Source organism: Halichoerus grypus, chromosome 1 (genome assembly GCF_964656455.1).
Source record: "Halichoerus grypus chromosome 1, mHalGry1.hap1.1, whole genome shotgun sequence".
NCBI lineage: Eukaryota > Metazoa > Chordata > Mammalia > Carnivora > Phocidae > Halichoerus > Halichoerus grypus.
This window is the reverse complement of record NC_135712.1, coordinates 82,161,458-82,183,635: the sequence shown is the minus strand read 5'-3', so window position 1 is coordinate 82,183,635 and position 22,178 is coordinate 82,161,458. Positions and strand designations below refer to the sequence as shown.

The 22,178-nt window shown below is 39.9% G+C and overlaps 1 protein-coding gene across 5 annotated transcripts in view; it reads right to left on the bottom strand.

Annotated features, from left to right (window-relative positions):
- Nucleotides 1–27: 27 nt before the first annotated feature.
- The window catches only part of LAMP3 (lysosomal associated membrane protein 3), a 40,736-nt gene continuing 18,585 nt past the window's right edge, over nt 28–22,178 (bottom strand). Inside the window, exons 4-6 of one of the 5 annotated variants that reach the window (XM_078068570.1) lie at nt 20,905–20,962; nt 17,454–17,624; nt 28–201 (exon numbers count right to left, since the gene is read on the bottom strand). In XM_078068570.1, the coding sequence (XP_077924696.1) occupies nt 101–201; nt 17,454–17,624; nt 20,905–20,962 (330 nt within the window). In that variant the 3' untranslated portion in view covers nt 28–100. Of the gene's footprint in view, nt 202–1,759; nt 2,034–5,974; nt 6,545–12,672; nt 15,628–17,453; nt 17,625–20,904; nt 20,963–22,178 lie in introns of those variants that run through there. The other 4 variants (XM_078068566.1, XM_036106464.2, XM_078068561.1 and 1 more) reach the window with 4 other exon arrangements.

Genomic DNA, 22,178 nt, shown 5'->3' with positions numbered 1-22,178 from the left:
TGGTCCCTGCTTCTTCGGGCCCCCTGGGTGTGGCGCCTGCGGAACGCAGGGTCCGCCCTCACCTTCCTGAGCACCTGTGGGTCCTGGGTTGCTGTGCCCTCTATTGGCCCGCTGGGTTCCTTCGTTCTCTTCGCGCTTTAAGGAGAACCCGCCTCCTGACCTTTATCATTAAAGGCTGGAGACAGGGGTGGAGGCGGAGTCCTGGGGGAAAAGTCAAATGGGATGAAGAGCAAAATACGGATTTTCTAGTGTTCTCAAGAAAGGAGAAAATAAAAAAACCTGAAATAAATAACTAAAATAAAATTTTAAAAAGTTAAAACTACCCGAGTTTTTTAAAAAAGTGTTTTAGTGAGGGGCACCTAGGTGGCTCAGTGGGTTAAGCTTCCGATTCTTGATTTTGGCTCAGGTCATGATCTCAGGCTCAGCCCAGGGTGGGGCTCTTTGCTCAGCCCGAAGTTTGCTTGAGATTCTCTCTTCCTTTCCCCCTACCCCCTCCTGTCCTTTGGGAGTGCTCTCTCTCTCTCTCTAATAATAATAATAATAAATAAAAATAAATAAGTGTTTTAGTGCACTATTGGGAAATAGAGGAAGTCAAAACCGAAATTGCAAAATATCTAGAAAATAAAAACACTGAAAACACTACATACAGATGCTTATTTGGACATAGTTAAAGCAGGGCTGATAAGCAAATTCATAATGGAAGTAAAATAATCATCCAATTCAAGGGCTAAAAAACGCAAAAATAAACATAAGGAAAGCAGAATAAAGAAATTAGTAACAGGGCGCCTGGGTGGCTCAGTCGTTAAGTGTCTGCCTTTGGCTCAGGTCAGGATCCCAGGGTCCTGGGATCGAGCCCCACATTGGGCTCCCTGCTCAGCGGGAGGCCTGCTTCTCCCTCTCCCACTCCCCCTGCTTGTGTTCCCTCTCTCGCTGTGTCTCTCTCTGTCAAATAAATAAATAAAATCTTTAAAAAAAAAAAAAAAAGAAATTAGTAACAATAAAAGAAGAAATTAATGAGTTAAGAAAACTAATACTAAAGAACTAATAAATCCAGAGGTTTAGAAAAGAAATTAATAATGTAGTTAACTAATTTAATAAAAGTAAATGGAGAAAAAGGCACACTTGTCATGATAAAAAAAATAAGGGGAGAAAAGTCACAGATACAGAAAACAGATTATAGATTTGTAGGAGACTAATTTTGCTCAACTGTAAGCAAAGAAATTTGAAAACTTGGATGAAATGGAAGATGTTACAAGAAATGATTCAATGTTCATATAATTAATTAATATCTTAATAGTTTAAAAGAAAAAATCTTATGTTCATAGATGCTTAACAGGTCATTAGTAAAATTCAACATACATTCTAGATTTTAAGACTCAATAATTCAAGAAGTGGTATTGGAACAAGTGGCTAGCTCTCTGGGGAATAAAGTTGAATCCTTACTTCTCATACCTAAAATCAAAATAAGTTCTAAAAGAATAAGAGATTAATATAAAAGATGGAAGCATAAAAGAGGCTAGAAAACATCATGGGAGATCTTAAAAGAGGGAAGGTTTTTCTAAGTGTAACACAGTGCTTAAACTATAAAAGAAAATTAATCAAATTCAGTTTTTTTAACTCTGCCCAGCAAAACATACATAGGAAAAAACAAACAGTAAACTGGGAATAATTTTATAACTCTTATCACAGATGAAGGGCTACTTTCTTTAATATATAAGTAACTCCCACAAATCAATGAGAAAAAAAGAACTGTAATGCAAGAGAAAATTGGGGGCTGATTTTAGATTGCACCTGGGAAGCTTCCAGGAGGGTTACAAACCAACGGGTTGATATGTAAAATACATTCATACAACTCAATAGCAAAAAATAGGGACGCCTGGGTGGCTCAGTCAGTTAAGTGTTTGCTGTCGGCTCAGGTCATGATCCCAGGGTCCTGGGATCGAGTCCCACATCGGGCTCCTTGTTCAGCAGGAAGCCTGCTTCTCCCTCTGCCTGCTGCTCCCCCTGCTCGTGCTCTCTCTCTCTCCTTCTCTCTGACAAATAAATAAATGAAAATTTAAAAAAATAATAAAATAAAATGAAGTGATGCATGCTGTTCATTAATTATAAAAAATAGCAAAAACCAAATAACCCAACCTAAAATGATCAAAGGACCAGAATAGACATTTTTCCAAAGAAGACATACAAATAGCAAACAGCTATGTGAAAAGGTGCTCAATATCACTAATCATCAGGGAAAATACAAATCAAAACCACAATGAGATATCACTTCACACCCGTTGGGATGGCTACCATCAGAAAGACAAAAGATCACAAATGTTGGTGGGCATGTAGACAGAAGGGAGCACTTGTACACTGTTGGTGGGAATGTAAAATAGCCATTATGGAAACCAGTATGGAGGTGGCTTAGAAAATTAAAAATAGAACTACCATATGAGCCAGCAATCCCACTTCGGTATATATCCGAAAGAAAGGAAATCAGTACCTTGTAGAGATACCTGCACTTCCACCCTCATTGCAGCATTATTCACAATAGCCAAGATGTGGAAACCACCTAGGTGTCCATCGACTGGATGAACCAAGAAGATGCAGTATAAATGTACACAATGAAATAATATTCATCTATGAGAAAGAAAACCTGCCATTTACGACAACATGGATGAACCTGGAAAGACATTATGCTAAGTAAAATTAGCCAGATAGAGAAAGACAAACACCATTTTAGAAAAACTGTTCAGTAGTTTCTTATAAATTTAAACATTTAACTGCCCAGAGGCTTGGCAAATTTTCTGTAAAAGGGAAGATAGTAAATATTCTAAGTTTTGTGGACCTGTTTCTATTACAACTATTCAACTCTGCTGTTGTAAAGCAGCTGTAGACAAATGGGCATGGCTGTACTCCACAAAATGTTATTTACAAAAACGGGTGGCCCAACCATGAGCTGTAATTTATTGACCTCTGTCCTATTACCCATTTTATGACTGACTTCATTACTTAGTGGATTTGACAGAATTCAGCTCAACATGGGCAATTCTGGATATGTGGTAACAGTGGCCCGAAGTCAAGTGTTCCGGGACCCAGTAACATGCCACGAGCTGTATCTTAAAGGGCATCTATTTCTCTGCCGCAAATGGCATGGTCTCCAGAATACTCAGGGCCTGTGTTATCATTCTCCCACTGGAGTTTGCCAAAAATTCCATACTGTACCTTTACCCACCACTGATACCTCCAACATGAGGTTTGCCTGATTGTGTAGCTCAAGCAGCAGAGCTGATTGCATTACAGCCTGGAGTTGCTGTACTGCCCTCTCCCGCTCAGGCCTCACCCAAAACTGATAGTTTTCTATGTCCCCCGGTGAATGGGCCAGAGGAAATTTTCCTAGCTGTGGAATGTTGCCTCTAGACCCTAAAAAGGCCTACCTGATTCTATGGCTTCTTCTTTGTGGAAAGGATGCAAGATGCAAACTATCTGTATTTTATTTTGGAGGGGATATCTGGCATGCCTCTGACCCCTTGGGTCCCTAATCTTCATCGGGTTTGCCTCCTACTTCCTGGAATACACGTGTCTTGGCAAAGCTTCCAACATAATAATTGCTTTGTGCTTGTCCTGTCTAATTAGCATAATGTCATCTAAGTAATGGTTCAGTGTGATGTCCTGTGGGATATCTGTGTGGTCCAGATCTCTTTGGATTATATTATGACAAAGAGTTAACAAATCCTTGAGGCAAAGCTATCAGTTAACACTGTAGAGCAATAAGCCAACAACCAGCCTGGGTGAAAAGGCAAGTCTGCCTGAGCAGCAGCTGATCAATAGACTGTTAGCACCAGAGGTTGAGGGGCTGCTCTCCTGGTGAGGTGCTATACTTGGAGCAGAGTTGGTAGCAGGCTGGAAAGGGCCCCGTCCTCATTACCTTTTGTATAGTTTCCTATTAAGCCACTTTTTTTAGTGTACATACTGGAATTTATTTACCTGAATTGTCCCCAAAAAGTAAACCAGTAATTCAACCTTGACAATGGACCCGGAGTAGCCAGCATCCAAGATGGCCCCCATTGATTTCCACCTCTTCTGGTCTTCATTCCCACATTGTACCAGAGATGGTTGGTGTGACCAATAGAATTCAACACAAGTGATGGTATGTAACTTTTGTGAATAGGTGGCCAGTCTCTCTCTCTCTCGAATCACTCACCTGGGGAAAGTCAGCTGTCATGTTGTGAGCATTCCTATAGATATGCCACATGATGTGAACTTGGAAGCAGATCCTTCAGCTCCAGTTGCACTTTCAGATGACTACAGCTCTTGCCAACAGCTTAACTGCCTCCTAGTAAGAGAGCCTGAACCAGAACCACCCAGCAAACTGCTCCAGGATTTCTGACCCTCAGAAACTGCATGAGATCATAAATGTGTGTTGTTTTAAGCTGCTAAGTTTTCAGTTAACTTGTTATATAGCTGTACAGGACTAATACAGTGAATACAGGACTTCTTCTTATTTATCTCAGCCCCTACCAGAGTATCCGGCATTTAGTAAGTCCTTAATTGATGTTGGTTGAATGAATGAATAAATGGATGGATAAACTGGCAGCACTTAAGTAAACCAGTAATCTAGTCAATTAGTCTGGTCTAAGAATTGGGAGATTTCATTTATAACTTTAATGTGGTTTCCTTCTCAAAAATTCAGATTCTCTCAAATAGGTCTTCCTAGCTAGTAATAAAGTGGCAGTAGAGAATAGAACAAAATGAACTATAGAAAGATGATTTAACGTATTGATTCAAGCAACAACCTCCACTACGTTGGTAAACAAAAATTTTTATAGCACAAAAATCGAATTATAAGACACTAATGACATAAATTCACCTCCAAAATAAAGTTTTTTATTACAAAAACTTTTAATACAATTCAATACTCTATTAAGACTAAACTGAGGACCTTGCTAACCCTATTGACTCATAAGAGAACAAGTCAGGAAAGTCAACATGTCCTCTAAGGTGACCTGAATTATTCCTTTCCTAAAGAATGCTAGGGGTATGTGGTCTTTTCTGTTAGAAGACTCAGCTCCTTCCTTTAGTTGTAAAAACAGGCAGGAGTACGATTCTTGGCAGGTTGCTCTACAGAATAAAGTGAATTTTAGAATAGAAAAGGTGGCTATAACAGTGCAGAAGAAGCAAGTTCCACAAGGGGGGGATCTACATTCAAGAAAGAAAAGTTGGTTGGCGGTTGGAAGATTTCTCTATTTTCAAAGAAATAAAAAATGACCTGAGAAGTTTCCTCCATGCCTTCATCTTTAGAGCAACCAAGAGCCACTTTAGAGCCGCACAATCCCATACAAATGAGAAACCCTTGTTTTATAGAGCCCCTCAGTCTCCTTCAAGGAGGTAGAGAACTTTACTAAAGATCAGCTCTTTCACTACCCACCAAGTCCTCCTTTCGTGTCTCCTAATCTCTCATGATTCTGGAGAAATTCATTTTCTCTGTGAAAAAGGAGCTTGTGCTGGTGTGAGCCTTCAGGCAGCACTTAGTGTCACCGCTGCTGTGGAAAGTCCAGAGCTCTTGCCACCAGACCAACTGGCAGTCAAATTCTGGCTCTGCCACTTGTGAGCTGGTTGACATGGAGGTGATTAATTTCCTCAAGTCTGACTTTATTCATCTGTAAGTTGTGAGAATTATATGGGATGGATCTAAACTTAGCCTAGTGTCTGGCATAGATGTGTACAAAAATTAAGGGCTATTGTTTCTTGCTGATTAGTGAATTGCGTTGTCCATAGCCATTGAATTCTTAGTCTCTAGTGATTCTGCAGGAGGAGTCATCAAGAGTATAAGTTGATTTGTTCCTCTTGTTGGTGTCACATCAAACCTAGACAACCTGTGATATGGTGGGTTTTTTGATGATTTTTTTTTAATTAAAGTGGAAGAAGAGGCAAGTAGGTCATCAGACATATGTATATCATAGAAAACATGGATAGTAAAAGCACTAGTCCATTTTATAGACAAAGCTGAGGCATTTTTTTAATGGGAAAGATGAAGGATAAAATAACATCCCCAATGTACACAGGTAGCATTAATTACAATTGACATTTTAGTTTATAGTTTGGAAGCATATACCACTTTGCATATATTATGTTAATTTAACATATCTCAAATGTTGACTTAGAATGGTTAAAATATTTTGAAGGAAATTTTCTCTGTGAAACAGAGGAATTTACTCTGAAACAGCTCACTAGGCCTTTCATAAAATGAACAAAAAATATGCAGAAATTGATTTGCTGCTTGACCTTCAATCAGAAATGACTTGGGTTTTGTGAAAGATAGTGGTAAACGTCGTTGGAAGGACTAATTCTAAGGGACGTCCCCAACATCCTGGAACCGATGAAAGGATTCTCTAAACCCCATTGTTTTCTTTTCCCCAGGGCACCAGTTAGATTCTCTGGTATCCAGATGATTCGCGTCTTAGGCGGAGTCCATAGACAATCAAACCCACAGCGCAGAGACCAAGCACAATGGCCCCAATCACAGGAAGCACAATTGTGTAGTCAGACGAACACTCGTCCACTAAGAGAGAGAGAGAGAAAATACAATATAGCGGGTAACGTTTGGTGAGGACAGACCAGAAAGCAGACTAGAGTGGGAAGGATACGACTGGGTTTTTTTTTTTAATTGGAGTATAGTTGACACACAACGCACCTTGACTTTTAATTCCACCCCTAACTGTGTGAACTGGGATGAGTTATTGAACCTTGCAATTTCCTCATTCATAAAGTAAGCAAATAATATATAAAATCATTGAAGGATTAAATAAGATAAACTTATCTTCTCAGCAATTATTAGTTATTTAATAATTGTTAGACCCATTTTCTTCCAGGTGTGTTCTCTGCAAAGTAGAACGTGTTTACATAAAAGAGACTGTCGTTAGATTACACATGCTCTCTTGAAAACATGTGATGTTTATCCATGTTTTCAAAAATGTAAAACATTTTTGCTATACTTAACGTTCTTTTTTATTGCTTTTAATGAGCTAAAAATATTAGGAAACAGACCTAAATATTCATGAGAGCTTAAAAATGAAAGTTTATAAATTTGTCAAAACTTTTTTCTTTATTTCATTAGAGTGCTTATTCAGTTCATTTAAAATATAATCAGTCTCAATTGGAGAAAGATGGAGAGCCCTGAGGAAACAAGGGAATGTGATTGAACACAAATAAGTAGAGAACTATATCTATATCTTATTCAAGGATAGATAAGAGCCAATAGATGAATGGATAAAGAAGATGCGGTCTACACACACGATGGAACATTATGCAGCCATAAAAAGGATGAGATCTTGCCGTTTGCAACAACACGGATGGACCTAGAGGGTATTATGCTCAGTGAAATAAGTCAGACTGAGAAAGACAAATACCATATGATTTTCATTCATATGTGGAATCTAAAACAAAACAAAACAAAACAAATGAATAAACAAATAAAAAGCAGAATCAGACCTATAAATAAGGAGAACAAATTGATGGTTGCCAGAGGGAAGGGGGCTGGGGGGCTGGGCCAAACAGGTGAAGAGGAGTGGGAGATACAGGTTTCCAGGTATGGAATGAGTAAGTCACAGGGCTGAAAGGCACAGCACAGGGAATAGAGTCAATGGTATTATAAGAGTATGGTGACAGATGGGAGCTACACTTGTGGTGAGCATAACATAACCTACAGAGAAGTTGAATCACTATGTTGTACACCTGAAACTACTATAACACTGTGCATCAATTCGAATAAAAAAAAAAAAGAAAAATCTCCAGTATATGTTAAGGGGGAAAAAGCAATGCAAAGAAAAATGAATATAGTACTATAATGTTTTGTGTAAATAAAGAAGAAGTGAAGATATATTTGCTTGCATTTACTTAAAGAAAACCTGGAAGGGTAAGAATGCATGATAAACCAGTAAAAGTAATTGCCTATGGGTGGCAAGGTGAGGGCAAGGATTTGTAAGGTAAAGCTCCATATCATCTTAGTTTTAAACCACATGCAAAGAAAAATTTTAATCAAAATTTCAAATATCTGAATAATATTTTATAAGAAAAAGAAAAAGGATAAATAAGAGAATGTATCCATGAGATCCTTGCATAAACCAATATCAAAATGAACCAAGGATCAATTTTCACCTGAGGTCAGAGAAAAAAGAATCGGGAAGGACCAGGGGAGAGGGAATGATAGAGACTCCAGGAAACAACAAATCTGTACAAGACAGGAACTGTGCTTGTCCTACACTATTTGACATGGCAGTGGACAATATTTTCATAATTATAATACTATATACCTTATTAATTTAGCAAAAAACAGTGATATAACCATAAAAGGAATGGTGTAAGAATGAAATCCTTATCTGCCATAATAAGTAGTTTAAAGCTGATATATTAAGAGGTAAGAAAGCTTTTTAACATTTTTAAAAAGAATTTTTGAGATAGTTACCATAAGAAATTATTAAAATTAGTTAAAAGTACTTTGTCTCTTAGAGGAAGGACAGGGAAATGTTGCTTTTCATGATAAGCCCTTTTGGAGTATACAATTTTGTTACTATATATATTTTAAAGATTTATTTACTTATTTTAGAGAGAGAAAGAGCACGCACATATGAGGTGAGGGAAGGGCAGAGGGAGAGAGAATCTCAAGCAGACTTCCCACTGAACACAGAGCCCCACACAGGGCTCGATCCCACGACCCTGAGATCATGACCTGAGCCGAAATCAAGAGTTGGACACTTAACTGACTGAGCCACCCAGGCGCCCCTATTATATATACATATTAATAAATGTGTATTTCTTAGATAAAAAAGAACATTGACAAATTAAGAAGTTAATTTGATTAAAATGATTTGAAAAAAATACAAAAATATTAAAACAAAATGTAAAACACATACCCTAAAGTAATTCCACCAGAAACTTACACTAACGATGTATTCATGTAATTACACAAAGAAATGTTACAATAATCTCATTTTATGAGAACGAAGTGGAAAACCTTGATATCCATCCAGAATTTTAAATGGCATATCCATACAATAGAATATAAAGTAGACACTTCAAAGAATGTGGTAGATCTCAGTGTGCGGACAGAAAAGTTCGCTAAGATCTGCAGAGGGTTGCCTGAACCCAAACAAATGTTCATGTGTGCCTGAAGGGAAAAGAGGCAAGGTGCTGGGGAAGGGGTGGGGTGGGCATAGAGAGCAACTTTTACTCTCCATATAGTGTTATACTATTTAATGTCACGTTGCTTAAATGTTTTTAAAACGTAGAAAAGTACACAAAGAAAATAATTATTTAATCACCGCAGTCCTTCCACTTGAATGAATCACCGCAAACCTTGAAGGCATTTGCTTCCTCTGTACATATGCGTGCTCATGTGTATGCTTAAAGAAACATTATTCTATTTTTTTAAAAATGGTATTTTCTCGTTATAGATAATTACGATGATTTACGAAAGCTCACAAAAAAGTAAAAACTGTAGGAGAGGAAGAAATTTCTTCTTTCCTCCAAGATTCTTCCAACTGGTTTAAGAATTACTGATTAGTAAGAGAAAAAAACCTAAGTTTTATTATGTGTGCACAGAGGGCCAATGATGAAATTGACACCCGGAGAAATGACCAAGGCAGGCAGTTTTGATACATTTTAGACAAAAGAGAACACATTTGCGAGGAATTGACAGGATAAAGAAAACAGATGTTGGGAGTTTCAATTAACAAAAATTCTAAGTGGAATTTAGGTTGAGATGGCAGATCAGTAAAAAGTAACAGGGTTTGTTTCTATAGCTTTCTTGGCTTTAAAGATCCTTTCTCGGGTGATAAGGATGTCTTTTTACTTCTTAGTACAGGGAGGGTAGCTTTCATATGGGAGATTTATTTCCTGCTTTCAGGGTGACAGAGGAGGATCTAAGAATGTCCTTGTTTCCCAAGAAGCTTCAATTCAAAATAATCAATATGCCGTTGTGGTACATTTTGGGCCACCCTCCCTTGGGCCCCTTACAAAACCAATCACCCGAAAACCACCCACCCAGAAATTATCCTTGCTAAAACATGAACCAATATAACTTCAGGCATCTTTCTTTACAACTACAAGGACAGATGGGTAGAAAAATAAATACAAGTACTTGTATTAATATAGGATCATGCAAGTGCTATTTTACCAAAATTGCTGATTTTCATTTAACTTGATTTCATAGAAGAAAAAAAGCTAAAACAAAACTGGGACAGCTACCAAACTTCAAATAAATGTATCTTTGTCACAAGAAGTATTGTTTCATAAAAGATCCCTTTAAGGTTCAAAAAAGAGATTATAAATACACACTAAAGGATTATGAAATGCATTAAGAGGGTTATGAAGTAAATGACAGACATTCTGTGTTTTCTAAACTCTGTGTTTCCAATTTAGACATTATCTATTGATACTGTTTTGAAAGATGAGCACGAGCAGTTTCCCTTCTATCTCTCTTCTTCCCAACTCAAATTTTGAATAGATATGTTATTTTTTTTAATCATTGTTTGGGTTTACATTATTTCAATTCTATTTGATAACTGTCATTCCTATGGTTAAAAAAAATTTGTTTCAAATATATAACACATTCACAATTCAAAGTCAAAATACCACAAAATGCTGTACATTGGGAAGTTCCACTTTCACCCTTGTCCCATCTCAGTGCCCCCTGTCATAACCATTTGGCTTTTTATATATATTTCCAATGTTTCAGATATAAGCAAAATGAAAATATATTTTTCCCTCCTTCTCTCACTATTATTGTACATTATGCTTTTTTCATTTAACAATACATTTTGAAGATTTTATTTATTTTAGAGAGAGTGCAAGTGGAGGGAGGAGCAAAGGGGGAGGAAGAGGGAGAGGGAGAGAGAATCTTGAACAGACTCTGCGCTGAGGGTGGAGTCAGGCCGGGCTCAATCACCACCCTTAGATCATGACCAGGGCTGAAACCAAGAGTCTGATGCTTAACCAACTGAGCCACCCAGGTGCCCAACAATATATTTTGGGTAACTTTCCTATACATACATAAATAGGTATGTTCTCAATCTTACTTATAACTGTATTCTGTTGTGGGATGTATCTGTCCCAGACTGATGGACACTTCGTTTTCAGTCTTTTGCTATTACAAATGATGCTGTCATGAATAACCATGTACATATATCATTTCATATACAAGAAGGTGTAACTGTATGATAGATTTACAGACCCATAGTTGTTTAATGCTTTTTATATTTAACTATTTAAATAGATAAAATGCCTTTTTTAAATGTGGCTTCTCTATTCCTGAGAAAGATTTGTTTATATCCTTGTTTATAATGTGGCTTCTCTCTGATCTTACCCAATTTCATGGTTAAGCACTATCTTGAAGAAGAGCTCATTGGGGTGTTGTATCCTTTGAATTATTTCATGTTTGAGGTTATCTGCCTATTACCTTAATAAATAATATTTTGGGGTCACACTTTCTATCCCTTAGGATTTTGTAGACATCGGTCTATTATTTGCTGGCTTTAAATGTTATTGTAGAAATCTGAGGCCAACTTTAACTTTCCCCTTTATAGGTGATTTGCTCTTTTGAGAGGGGAGGGAGAATTCATATGTCTAAAGAGTTCTTTATCTTTAAAGTTCTATAGCTTAGTTTGGATGTGTCTTAATGCTAAGCTTTCTGTGTCAGTTTTTTTTCCTGGTACACACTATGCTCTTTAAATGTGCAACTTCAATTATTTGTCTTAAGGAAAATCTCTGAAACCATCACATTTATCTTCCTTCTGTTTTTGAACTCTCTACGTCAGAGGCATCAATTATCCTTATGTTAGCTGATCTGAATATCTTCCATACCTAACAGCTGCCCTATAATGTCATAATCTTAATTTTTATCTGCATTAACTGCTTATTTCTCTATGAAGATGATTCACCTTTCAGCTCTATTGATTCTTCCTCTTACTATTTCTATATATTATTGGGTGTTGCTTTGATACTCAATTTGTTCACTTGCAGGAGTGAAATCTCCCATTCACCTCACTCTTTCATTATAACATTTCATCCATGAGCTCTGGTTATATGGAATTCACACTTTTATTGATTCTCAGCAAAAACCAGTTGTCAGGGATTTCTCTCTGTTCCTTAAGTTATGTTTTCTTTGTATTTTGTCAACTAAATTCCTTTCTAACTCTCCCTCCTTTAATTGAGGTAAAAGGTAACATAACATAAAATTTACCATTTTAACTATTTTTAAGTGTACACTTCAGTGACATTAAGTACATTCACATTTTTGTGCAACCATCACCACTATCCATTTCCAGAACATTTTTCATCTTGCAAAACTAAAACTATAGCCATATTTTGCTCTAATATTATTCTTATTTTGCTGCAGTAATTTCGCATAGTGGTCATAGAGCTTGTTTTCATCTTGCCTATTCTTTTTTTTTTTTTTTAAGACTTTTTATCTTTAAGTAATCCCTACACCCAATGTGGGGCTCGAACTTACAACCCAAGATCAAGAGTTGCATGCTCCACCGACTGAACCAGCCAGGCGCAACCCTCATCTTGCTCGTTCTTGAGCATCTCATCCATGACATTCTGTTTCCTTTAATATCATTTGGGTAAATTAGGGCCTTTCTTCCCACCATGTCTGAGATCAGTTAAAAATTAAGAATCAGTACTGCAGAATAAATTATAACCATTTTAACAGTTTACTCTATTAGGCAAAACCAAAATTCAGGCACACGTTTATACACATTTGTTAACCAATGTCTTGTCTGTTTTGTAATTCATATGTAATTCTTTAATCACAACATATTTGTGAAAAGCTAAAAACAATAAAAACTCTCAACAACACAATAATTAAGTAAATTATTATATAATGTTGATAGCGTATTCATAGCAGCCGTAATAATGACACTTTGCACCTTTAATAGCATGGAGAAATGCTTATGATGCACAGGTAACAAAGGATTCCAAATTGTGTACTCTGTATGCTCCAGTTTTGTAAAACAATATTCATGCCAGGGAAATACATCAGAATTAACAATGGATAGGTTATCTCCAAGTGGGCGTTCGTGAAGGTTTCTATTATCCCAGGGTGGGTTGTAGAGGGAGGGGTGAATTCAGGATGCTCTACCCCCGGCAGAAGAGAAAAATGGAGTTGAAACCCGCTGGACGGGCAAGCAGCAGGTGCACTAAAGGCAAGGGGCAAGCGCAGCCCGCCGCAGAGGCCCCCCGAAGGGCTGCCCGGGGGTGGGGGTGGCCCCAGAAAGCGACCTGCAGCACTCTGCAGTAAGCCTGGGACCCCTGAAACTGCAGCCATGAGACTAGGACTCGGAGGCAGCAGCAGAGGAACCCAGGGCGGGAGGAGGCTACTTCCCGACCAGCAGCTCGTGACAGTCGCAATCCGGGACCCTCCCCGGAAGTCACTGCAGAAAGTGGGCAGAACTGCGGGGCAGGAACGTATCCGGGCTTTAGGTACTAGTCTTCCAAATGAAACCTTTGCTCTTTTTGCTTACTAGAATGTTAATTCACGGTAATTTAAAAGATAATTGGCGGCGGGGATGGGTGGGGGGTGGGGGTAGATAACAGGACTCTAAGCAGCAGCTGTCACTCCAAAGAACTCACTGAAGATGGTAGAAAGGAAAATTGAACTTATGTGAACTGCCTTATCCCCCTCTTCTTGATTTTAACTCCGCGTCTTTTCCCATGGAAATTCCCCCACACTAGAAGAGTAACCTTCCTTTAGTCATTCTACAGGCTGGTCAGTGGCGCGGTGAATAAACAACTCATGCTCTGCGGTCCAGAAGCTCTTGAGTACACTTCAGGCGGAGCTGGAAACGGGAGGGGGAGCGGGGTATTTGTGGATGCCTACTGGAGGGCCTGCTGGAGATGGAGAGAGATGGCATCTCTCCAAAAGCCAACCCTCGCTGGCAAACCTGAGTCCCTCTGGGGAACATCGGGTCCTCACAGCCTAGATTATCGTCAAAATCTCCTGTTGTAAGGGGGAAACAGGAATGTCCTGACACTCCAAACGTCTTAGGGGCTCTTGAAGCTCTCTTGAAGCTGCTGTGTGCCCTCCCCACCCCCTCACTTCTGAGAAAGTGGAGAGAGCTAAAATCCTTCCAGGGAAAGCCAGAACATGCCCTAGATAAGCAGTGGTTATAGAGCTGTTGCCAAGTTTCATAAACTTCCTGTTAAACAAAACAAAACAAAACACCAAAAAACCAAAAGACAATGAATGGCACCTCTGGCAAATACAGAAAAACAAGAACACTTCTGTTAGTAAAAGCAATTAAAAACATCCAGAAGCCCTTTACCCTCCCTTTTCTCCGAAATAAAAACCTCAATTCTCCTATTTACTTTTTTTTTTTTTAACGTAAGCTCCGCACCCAGTGAGGAGTCCAAGGCCGGGCTTGAACTCAGGACCCTGAGGTCAAGATCTGAGGTGAGATCTAGAGTCACGGGCTCAACAGACTGAGCCATCCAGGTGTCTCAATTCTCCTCTTTAAACAATGTAATAGAAAAGCATGAATAACATTCCAAGCCATATTTGATAGAATTTTTCCTCCACATACCACTCTTTCCCAATCAGGAATCTCCTGGTTTATGATTTTTTTGTAATGTTTGCTTAAGAGGAAGGTGGTAATAATCTGGGGTAGATCTACATGTTCTGTTTGCAATTCCTGATTGTTCTGATGCTTTGCCTTCATCCCCTCCCCACAATGGCCCAAATTAACGAATTTACAAGGATAGACTAAAGATCAAAGAAAAACAGAGACAAAGCAGAAAAAAAATGTTAAGGAGACAGAGAACAAATGAAGGTGAAGAAATTGGAGAACTAACATTTATGGAGCCTCTTTTGTTTGCCAAGATCTTTGGTGTGTGCTTTACATTTTAAAAAATGAAATGTTGGGAAGTTATCTAGTTTTGTCTTTTTTTTTTTACTGGTAATACATTATAATAGCATATAATGTCTTTTTAAAAATATTAGCCTATTAACACCATTCTGTAATTCAAGTAAATCAGGAATTGGGCAAAATCCGAGAGTTTAAAATCACTTTAGAATCTATTTCAAAATGGATTGTTTTTTAAAAACTGGATATTGAGACTCTTAAAAGTGTGTAAGAAAAATCAGTGCAGTTTGAAAATGTCTTTCTTACAATTCTCCCTTTAGGTATTTGCTTTCTCCTTCCCCCAAGCACCTTCCTCATGTCCCCGCCTCTTGTCCCTAATTCTCGAAGCCAGCCCTGTATTATCAGGTGTGGAGAGTGGAATTCAAGCCCATACGTCACAGTCTCCCTGTGCCAACAGGAGAAAGTGCAGTGGGGGCTACCTTTTCGGTAGCCTTCCGTTGGCCCCTGGGTAGAAAGCCAGGTTTCCTAATTGGATTGGGAGGGTGGGATAGGCAACTAGAAAAATGGATCCCTTCACTTCAGGCTGAATATGAAGCCAGAATTCCCAAGGCCTCAACCTGGCACATTTTGAAGAAGGTGGGGCTTTACATGCGTTCATATCCTGTACTGGGCCTCTTGTTGGCCATCAGACATGCTGTTACCAAAACGACAAGCAGTACTGCGATACTCAGGCCCACGGCCACAGGGGTTTCTCTCCTGTTTCTGTCAGTGAAGCATTCATCCGCTGCAATCGAAGTCAGAGTAACAGGTGTTACAAGCTGGCTGCAATGCTGGGAAGTGATTCTGCCTGCCTGCCTCAGCCGCGCAGGGAGGGAAACCCAGCGAGAGGTGGAGTGGAGCTGCTGGGCTTCCCACCGGCTGCCTCAGACACACGGATAGGTGAAAACAAGGGAAGGTCAGTGCGATGATCTGAAGTGTGCAGTGCTTGTGATCACTTAAGGGCTATCTTAAATTGCAGATACCCTGTCCCCACACCCAGGAAATTCCGATTCAATGCATTGGAGGTGGGGCCCAGATGATTCTGTTGTAGCTGGGAGGCAGATCCAACTTTGGGAAACATCGGTTTGGTCTAGAGAGTCAGGATCAGAACTGTAAGCCCGTGGAAGTTCTGGGGCCATGTTTGACCAACTCTGGCAACAGAGACCTGCACCAAATTGCATGGCCAAAGTTTTCTAGCCAGACTCTGCTTCTTAAAGGTTGCTGCTGGTACTGGAGAAACATTTTACAGGCTCTGGGATTTTAGCTCCCTGAAATGGGTTGAGAGTGTGGAAGTTTGATAATTATATGAAAGGGGGAGGAAGGGCAGGGAAAAAATGAAAAGATAAATTTTCTACATCTCCCTATGGGCACTGCTAAGAGAGGCCAGGTGTATGTTGCTGAAAGGTTTTATTTCTCACCTCTGCCACTACAAGATTTCCCACCTGCTCACTTCCTGTTTCACAGAGGTTCAGAGGGGGAGGAAGAGCAAGTGTATACCTTATTTTTTTAGATCACATGGGATGCTTTTCAAACCTTCATCATGAATTTTTAAGTTTCCCCAAATTGGAAGTTTTGAGACCAGATGACAAAGTGGGGGCCATACCTACTAAGAAATTTTAGTATTTTTGTCTTAGCACTGTGGTAAAGGTCCAAAACGGAGGCAGAGATTTGAAGACTCAGACAAAACCTACAGAAATCAGGGGATCCGAGGCCCGCAACACTTTAATCCTTCCTCTGCTCAATGCTTCCCAGCAAGTATATCAGGTTTTTGTAGGCACATCTTTGACTTTATAATGGAACTCAAAGAAAAGTTGGGTTCACATTACAGAAATTTAATTTACAGCTAAACTTCTAGGTAAATCTGTTTATAAAAATTGAGAGGTATACATAATGTTCTTAGTTATTATGAGAGGAATGTTTAGAAACTGAAATTCAATTCCTGGACATATGTAGGAATCTTTATAACCCGTTTTCCCAGAAGGGAAAAAAGGGCTTTTTCAGAAAGTCACCCTGGTCTATCCCTGGCCTTCTGCCTAGGACCTGCTTCCCTCTGCGGTGGTTAGAACTCAAAGCAGAAGTTGCATAGAAACTAACACCAACTACAAGGAAGCTCTAGCCAGGGGAATTGAGCTCATAATCGAGAAGAGGGGGCCCAACAGAGTATATTTCTGTCTTGAATTATTGCAACTTTCTTTTTTCCCTCTGCAAGTGGGAAAAAATCTATTCTGAAATCTTGAATTTTAGATATTACTACTATTCAGGATCTTTAAAGTCTCCAAATATACCTGAGGAGTCAGAATATTACATACAAGGAGAATGTATCCTGCTGTGGGAGAGTAGTGGACATGAACAGGTTAGTGTCCAATAATGAGGTTGGTATTGACTCAAAGGAATGGCAGGAGGGAAAGTTAGCCAGAGAAACTTGGCCCTAAAAACTTTGTGGAACCATACTGTTGTAGGAAGCTCATGTGATTCTTGTCCCTTTTGACAGCTGCACATACACAAAACAACTTGAAACTACCCTTGGGTCTCTGAAGTTTTTGTTTGCAACATGATGAAGACTTGACTTACCATTTCCAAAGTGGTCATCTTCGAAATCAAAGGCTTGATATTGGACATTCATTGTTTTCAGTTGAAGGTGGGTTGACAGCTGGATGCTCTGTTCACTCACACATTTGAAGGAATGCCCAACCACAGTCTCAAACATCACCACAGAACTTTTCATTCCTTGGTAAATTTTCTCTGAAAACACAAGGATGTAATATAGACACTTGTTGGCATATATCCATTGAGTATCAACTGTTACCGGGTGGCCCATGTGCAGTTAAATGGCCTTCGTTGAGATGTGGCTTTCAGGGGTTCTGCCTTCTCTTCATGAAGACCCACTCTGGTGCTCTTTAGGGACTTTTTTATGGTATTATGTAGTATATGGGGGCAAACTCACATAAATCAGAATGTGATAACATTGAAATGAGAACTTTTAGGAACTTTTTCTTCAGTTGTCTTGAGTCATTGGGGGCAGAGTTGGTGGGTACTATTGTCAGGGCTTGGGGACTACGGAGACGTGCCCACAAAAACCTCAGAAATAAGAGAAGTAAGATTGCTCTCTGTGACAGTCACATGAACTCTTATTGAATCAGAATAGACATCCGCAGCCACCAAGTGGAACATCTGCATGTTACCAGACTGTATTAATATAGCAAAAGGACAGGCTGATCCCATCATTAGGAGGGGTTGTTACACCCATCCGTAGGGACACAGAGAAGAGAAGGCCCATCTCTGTCCACCTGAGTGCTGTTGGGGAGAGAAAGACCTGCTCAAGGACTGGCGCTATTTTATGACAGGTTCACTCTTTTCAAGGAAGCATATGCTTCAAGGCAGATGGGGTTAAACATTTTAATCATATAATTAACTCCATTTGCTCTAATTCTACATTCACCCCACACCCTTCTGATTATACTTTGGCTTCTTGGATGGGAGAAAGTTCACTGGCCAGACGACCCAACTGTCTAGTCCCCTTGGCAGTTACCGTAAGAAATAGTTGCACGATAAATGCACACGTTTACATTTTGATTTTATACATCAGTTTCATGACCTTGGTTTAAATGTCTCCTTGAAGAGACAGACAATATGTAAGGGAGTGCTGACAGCTCCCGCGATTGAGGACCAGACTATGGACCTTCATGAATTCACCAAAGTTGTGCCTGAAAGGAATACCCAGGGGCTATTAATGAGGGAGCTTGGAAGTCTCCCTCCTTTCCTGTCTCTGTGGGTGTGTTTGCTTGTATCTAAGGTAGCCTCCCTCCCACGTTAAGTGTCTGCTTGCTATGTGCCAGGAACCACGCAAGTACTCTGTAAGCACTGTCCTGTTTAATTCTTTTTTTTTTTTTTTTTTTTATTTATTGGAGAGAGAGAGAGCACAAGAAGGCGGAGGGGTCAGAGGGAGAAGCAGACTCCCCGCTGAGCAGGGAGCCCGATGTGGGACTCCAATCCAGGACCCTGCGATCATGACCTGAGCTGAAGGCAGACCCTTAACTAACTGAGCCACCCAGGCACCCCTGTTCTGTTTAATTCTCATACAATCTTTTAAGATCTATTCTGCTGTTTCCATTTTACAGACAAGGAAATGGAGAGTCAGAGAATTGAAAACATCTGCCTAAGAGCCTACAGCTAGTAAGTGGTACTGGGACTCAAGCAGTCTGACTCTAGAGCCTGCTATCTTAACCAATACACTATTGTGTTTCCCACCCATCACTGTACTATTTACTGTAGACTCTTGCATATGTACATGCAAATGTCCTACGTGATGCAGTGAATTATCCATCTACACCACTATATCATGTGTTATATCCCAGGGTGATCTACTACGATCACTCCCACTAACATTACAACAGTCATTACCACTGTAATTACAACTAACTACTGTTACGAATACCGCCCTCGCCACCACTGACGTGCAAATTATCATCATCGTGATTCCTAGAGCTCCTACTGCTACTGCTGAGCCTGGATTTTTGGGACCTAGAATTGTCTTATCCCCTTTCTCAGCCTCTAACTTAGCTGGTCTGACCTTCCCTTCCCCTCCTCTTGCGACATTACTACCCTACTCCTGGCTAAAATTTAGGCCATGTCTTGTGATAACATTAGCTAATGTATAGCATTCACAATATGTATTCCCCAGCCCCTATGAGCACACTTGTCTAAGTGAGGTACTATATATGAAAATGAGTTGTCAACTATGACATCTTACTTTTAACCAATAATCACGGATAGCATTCTCTTGAACAATATCAATAAAATATATCTTGTATTTTAAAGAGACATTTCTCCACGTTTTCATTTCTTGGCAAGTTTCTTTAGTATAGGTTCCTTAATAAGATAAGCTTAAGCCAGTCAAAAGATAGAATTTTAAGAAGGAGAAAACAGACATGAAAACTCTCCGTACACTACCTGGCAGAGAGGAGGTGCCCAGCAATGGTTTGTTATCAAAGACTGGGCTTTCCAGAGAAACATTTGAGCCCTCTGAGAAATTCCCCCAACTTGACTGGGAGCATTACTTTCCTAGATGGAAACCTTAACAGGAGTTCTCTCGACTGGCCCCGCTGCGGACCATTCTCTATACAGCAACCAAACTAAATCTTTATCAATGTAAATCTGATATACCATTTCCCTACACCAAACCCTCCAATGGCATCCTTGCACACTTTAAACTCAAATCCAAAGTCCTCACCTTGCCTTAGCCAGAAGCCCTACATGCTCTGGCCCGGATGCCCGTCAGAACTGATCTGCTGCTCTGCTCACTCTCTTGGGCTCACATGGCACTAGCCGCTCCCCAATCACACGCATGTTCGCTTCTAAGGACTTGTATATCTGTTGTTCCTGCCACCTGAAAAAAGCATCCCCAGACCCAGATGCCCCCAAATGGGGCTATCTCTCTGCTCAAACTTCACCTCTTCAGAGAGGCCTTCCTCCCCTAAGGGCTTTCCAAAGGCCCTACCTAAAAATATCTTTCCAGTCCTCCCCCGGCCCCCAAACCTGCTTGTGTTTGCTCATAGAACTTAACACTACTTAACTGTCTATTATAATTTAATGTGCCTGTTTGTGGTCCTCTCCCCACTTTTAGAATGTAAGCTCCATGACAGCAGGGACCATATGTTTGGATAATATGGATTTCTACTGCCTCTTCCAGGGCTTGGCACATAGCCAGCACTCTCCACATTTTTGTAGAATGAATGCATGATTCTAGGAGTACGGAAGAGACTGCACTGTCACTAGCAAATCTGTCCCAAAGTCACGAAACTCTCTAGAGTTGCTGATAATGATCTCTGACATAAGAGTCCAGCCTCTTCATGAGCAGATGAGCAAACGGAGGCATACAAAGATAGAGTACGTTCTCCTGGTTCCTCTCTCAGTCTGTTTCTCCAAAGCAGCATCAAAGATTAGCAAATTCAATGGGCTGAAAAATGAGCTAACCCGAGGCACAGAGTCATTGCTGGTGGAATGACCTTCTCTAACGACTTACCTGGATTTGAGACTGTCAAATAGGCTCTCACTTCATTGATATAATACGAGTTTTCATCCTGTAAAACAGCAGTGTGTTAACCTTTGGGCAATCTGTTTCTACATTTATGATTCTGGTTTACAAACTTTGTTTAGGCAGGATTCCAGCTATTCAATCCTTGATATGGGGCTTTGGGGGTGTGTTGGTATGGAACCATAATTGTGTCTGAAAACTTCAAAAAAGTAAATACACCACACAATAAATAAATAATAAGTAATGGCTTGCTCTTGGTCCCAAATTTTTCTCCTGCATACTTGTTGCTAGAGCCTAAAAATCAAATTCCACCAGTCCAAAGTCTCTTCAGTTAGGCCAAGTTTCTTCCTGTTAAAATGCATATACATCTGGAAGGTGGAGAGGTTGGAGGGGTGTACATTAAGCTTTTACTAGTAATGAATATCTTAGGGTAGAGATTCAAACTGAGACCACTCATCTTTTTTTTGAAGGAAGAACTTCAGGCGCCTGGGTGGCTCAGATGGTTGAACGTCTGCCTTCAGCTCAGGTCATGATCCCAGGTCAGATCAAGCCCCACATCGGGCTCCTGGCTTGGCAGGGAGCCTGCTTCTCCTTCTCCCTCTGCCTCTCTCCCTGCTCATGCTCTCTCTCTCTGTATCTCTGTGTCTCAAATGAATAAATAAAATCTTAAAAAAAAAAAAGAAGAACTTCAGCATTTAAAGATTTATTTATTTATTTTAGAGAGAGAGCAGAGGGGAGGGGCAGAGGGAGAGAGAGTCCCAAGCAGACTCCAAGCTAAGCTCGATCTCATGACCCTGAGATCAACCTGAGTTGAAACCAAGAGTCGGTTGCTTAACCAACTGAGCCACCCAGGAGCCCTGAGACCACTCATCTACCATGGGTGGACTTCATGGGGCTCATAAACTCTCTGGGAAAAACAGTGCATGCAAAATTTTTCATGCATTTTCCTGGGGAGGGTATCAATTGCTTTAAATAGATTAAAGGGTTCATGTCTCCAAAATGGTTAGATGGGGCCACCATGAGGGATTCTGGAAAAAAATGGTTTACTCTGAAATCACTGGGTATTCTCTAGAAGAGGACCCCAGGAGGTGTGTTCAGAAATATTAAGCAGTGTTCCACATTTTATTCAGGGATTGCCCTTTCGGAAAAACAAAACAAACCATTACAAAACAGCCCTATAACCTCCTGAGAGACTAAGGGTGTGAAACATTAAAAGGAATTGAATTGAGATATAGAAGGGTAAGTTGAAAAAGGAGGTTTTG